General features: G+C 49.5%; 1 protein-coding gene; it reads right to left on the bottom strand.

The window, feature by feature from the left end:
* On the bottom strand, positions 1-3,468 carry GSTUM_00003983001 (uncharacterized protein). XM_002835152.2 has 5 exons: positions 2,949-3,468; positions 1,810-2,794; positions 1,541-1,704; positions 1,058-1,468; positions 1-996 (listed from the first exon to the last, which is right to left on the bottom strand). Exons 1-5 carry the CDS (start codon positions 3,313-3,315, stop codon positions 848-850), a joined length of 2,076 nt encoding a protein of 691 aa, XP_002835198.1. The 5' UTR covers positions 3,316-3,468; the 3' UTR covers positions 1-847.
* Positions 3,469-3,637: the final 169 nt, after the last annotated feature.

The following is a 3,637-nucleotide window of genomic DNA, read 5'->3' as shown; positions in this document are numbered from 1 at the left end:
TTGGTTAAGTTAATTTGATTTGAGGCAATTCTAGCAAAGTTAGTTACCTCAGCTACCTAGCTACCTACACCTGGGAAACACAAAAGGATATAGTACGAATGAAATAAAGTGAGACGAAAAATAAAAATGAAAAAAAGCACAGGGCAAGATATAGAAGAAAAAAAAATGGCTGAGGAATACGTACAATGTACCCTGCAAACAGATACCCGCCAACAAATGAGATACAAGAAAATTGGGGAAGAGATACATGGTAAGAGAAAAGGCAGAAAAAGCAACAACAAAAACAAAAACAAAGCGAGACGGAGGTGGGTAAGTAAGCACGGCTAGGGTACCCGGATTTGACTCGGGAAAAAAGGTAAGAGGAGAAGGAAGAGGTCGAGGGGAGGAGATATCGAGAAACAGAGACTATGAGGAGTTTGGTATAGTCATAGCAGTCGTAACAGTCGTTAGGGGTCATTAATGCAAGGCAACAAGTCAGTAGAGGGGTAGGGAGGCAAAAAAAAACCATAGTAATACGCCTCAAGATAGCATGTCATCTCGAGAGGGCGAGGGGGAAACGCTCAGCGTGATCCTCTAACGCAAAAGAGACGGGAAAAAAAAAAGCAACAAAAACGACAAAAAGCCCACCGCCCCCATACGTTTCAACCTGTCGCTGTAAAGAAAAATTCCATCCTCCTTTTTTTGATTTTTTTGAAACGAAAAAAAGTTCCGATTTATCCCAAACAAAACAATGCGTGCCACCCTATTTCCTTTTTGCTCCATATTCCTTATACACTTCCAGACAGAACAGAAATCTAATATCAATTGCCGCGTTTTTTTTATAATCGGGGGTTGTAATTTTTCGAGTTTAGGATGAGGATCCGGAGGGTTTCGAACGACGGTTCCTCTCCAACCACCTGCGCTTCCCAGCTCTAGTTTCAAGGTGCGGCGCTGTTGAGGTGACATCTGTGCCTGCTGCCATCATACTACTCCTCATCTTGTTGCGATACGCGTCCACTGTAACCCATAATAATGTTAGACGCATCTCAAATAATCGCGAAGGAGCATTATGACCTACGAGCTCGCTGCAAGAACATTGTCCTCCCCGCAAAGACCCTGGATTGACTCCATGACATCCTGTAGCCAAGTTCATTCAAGTCCATTTCCTTCTTGCGCTTGGGTCCAGATGGTGGGGGGGGAGCAATAGTCATGCTGGTTCCATCAAGCATGGGAACAACTACTTGTGTTTGCACCTCCGTCTGTGAATCGTCTTCCATCTGAGACGCCATGTAAGAGCGTGGGTACACAGAGTTGGACTTGCGGTAGGAATCAGGGATCTCTTGCATGTGAACCTGGTCAAGCATCACGCGAACGCGAACGCGTGAGCCACGATGGGGGTCATCGACGAGTATGAACTTTCGGCGTTTGTGATCCGGAATGTCACCGAACAGTGAGGTGTTGGTGTTGTTCGGGGGAGTAGATGCGGTTACTGCCGTAGGAGTGTTAGAAGAAGGTCCCATTTGATCCATTCCATCGTGCATCGAGGGGGGCATGGAAGCACCTCCAACATTTTCTGCCGGATATGCAGTGGGGTATCCGTGAAATACATGTCTCGGTCTTATCTCACTTCCACTAGTTGGTGCCTGATGGTGGTGGTGGTGGTTAGCATGCCCGTTGCTAAATTCTTCCCCACCTACAGCCGGCGAAAGGTGCCCGGAGGTGGATCTAGAAGTGTTTGCCGAGGGTATTTGGCCCTGAACCCCTCCGAATTGAGGGGTGTGATGATGATGCAGCATGGCTCCCATTTCCTCTTCTCCATTCTGAGCCGACGGCGAATCATTCGTGCCAGGATGATGGTGATGATGAAGTTGTGGCTGCGAGCCAGGAACAAGCCCTGGACCTTTCAACCCTAATCCCACACCCGCCGAGGGCACACCATGAGGAGAACCTGCACCAAGGTGAGTTTGTGCAGCCTGTGCATTTGCCTTGCGATTGTTAATCTTTGCCATCCTTCGAACCCTCCTGCTTCGCAGTCTGGGATCTTGGTTAGAGTTTCTCCAGCTGTCTACAGCCCGTTGAATCAATCCCCTCTTCCCCCGTAAGCATGGATTCAATTCTGCCAAAGCCCAGCCCACGGTATTACACTCGGTTTCGTATACTAGTCGGTTACCACGATATTGCTCTTTAGAGCAGCAAGCACGAGGATACACGCAATTTTCTGTTTTAAAATCGTGAGAAAGGTTGTCAACGGTGACGGACTCCACGTCGCAACGGATGGTATACTCCATCTTAACTCTATCTCGGGAGTACTCAAAAGCTATCCACTGTACACCATTATTGTCCTGTCTCACAACCAGCGGAGTAGTAGCCGGAATTGGTCCGGGGGCGGCATTGGGGTTGATAGAAGTATTTCCTGGCCCGGGCTTTGCACCCGAAGAGGGGGTGGAAGGCGAAGCTCTATGAAGTGGTGTTTGGGCAATCTTTGCAGTCGATGAAGTGTTTGGAGCCACATGCTGGTGGTGAGGCTGCGGTGGAGTCATGGTTTGCCCTGAAGTCTGTGACATGAGGAGTGGCCCATTGTTCAAATTATGATGTTGAGTTTGGTTTGAGTACGAGGAAGGACCTGCTGGAATCGGGGGGTACTGTTGCGGATAGCCGTACATCGGGGTTTGCATGGGCTGTGTAGTGTAAACAGACCGGTGATCTGGGGCGGTGGGAGACGCGACAGATGAGGGTGAATTGGACTGAGGAGTATGGTAAATAGGGGGGTATTGCGGACGATTCATTGTGTGCGTTGCCATAAGATCTGTTCCCTCTGCTAATGCAGTCAATGGTGAGCCAAAAATGCCTGAAACCTAGTGAACTTGCCAGCAATAACTAGCGAGAAGCGGACAACGATGGGGCACGAGGAGGGTAAAAAAGAAAAAAGAGCATAACGCGTAGGGAAGAAACAAGCAAGATTTACGCACCTTGAGATGGGTAAGAAGGGCCACTACCGCCTGGGGTGCCGTAGGGGGAGGAGGGATGGGTATAATAGGCGATGTCTTGCGGATGAGAATGCTGAGATCCGGGCAGACTAGGTGACTGAGCAAAAGATGATTGATGTGGAGGAGGATGTGGTGACGGGAAGGTAGTTGACGAAGGAGTGGGTTGCCCTGAGTGTTGATGAGGTAGGCTAGGTCGGGGATGCTGGCTCTGCTGCTGCTGCTGTTGTTGTTGGGGATGCTGGGTTGACGCAGATGACGGTGGCGGTGGGTGCTGCTGAGGGTGACCTGGGTGGGTATCCGGTTCAGTGGCCGGCTCCTCCTTATACCCTCCTACTAACTGATGTGACATTGGGCCAATGTGGGACTCGGTTTGATAGGCCCAGTCTTGCTGCGAGGGAAGGGATGGGATGGCTGCGGTAGAAAAGCAACGGATAGGAGAGGAGGGGAGGGGCGACTACCTGCTCGAATATGACGGCGGTGATGCTTGCTTGCCGTAAGATCTGTTTCTCCCGTGTAGTTGGGGCGTGGCACAGCACCTGAGCCCAACGTTCTGGGAATACGTTCTTTTTTCTTTCTTTTTTCCTCTTCTCTAGCTTGATGCTTGACAGGATTTAATCCTTCTTCTTCTTCTTCTAGGAAATCTCTTTAGGCTTCTCTGGGTAGTCTAGTCT

The sequence above is a fragment of the Tuber melanosporum genome (genome assembly GCF_000151645.1).
Source record: "Tuber melanosporum whole genome shotgun sequence assembly, scaffold_1, strain Mel28".
Taxonomy (NCBI): domain Eukaryota; kingdom Fungi; phylum Ascomycota; class Pezizomycetes; order Pezizales; family Tuberaceae; genus Tuber; species Tuber melanosporum.
Note: the sequence above shows the minus strand (reverse complement) of the source record. Positions and strands in the feature narration are given on the sequence as shown.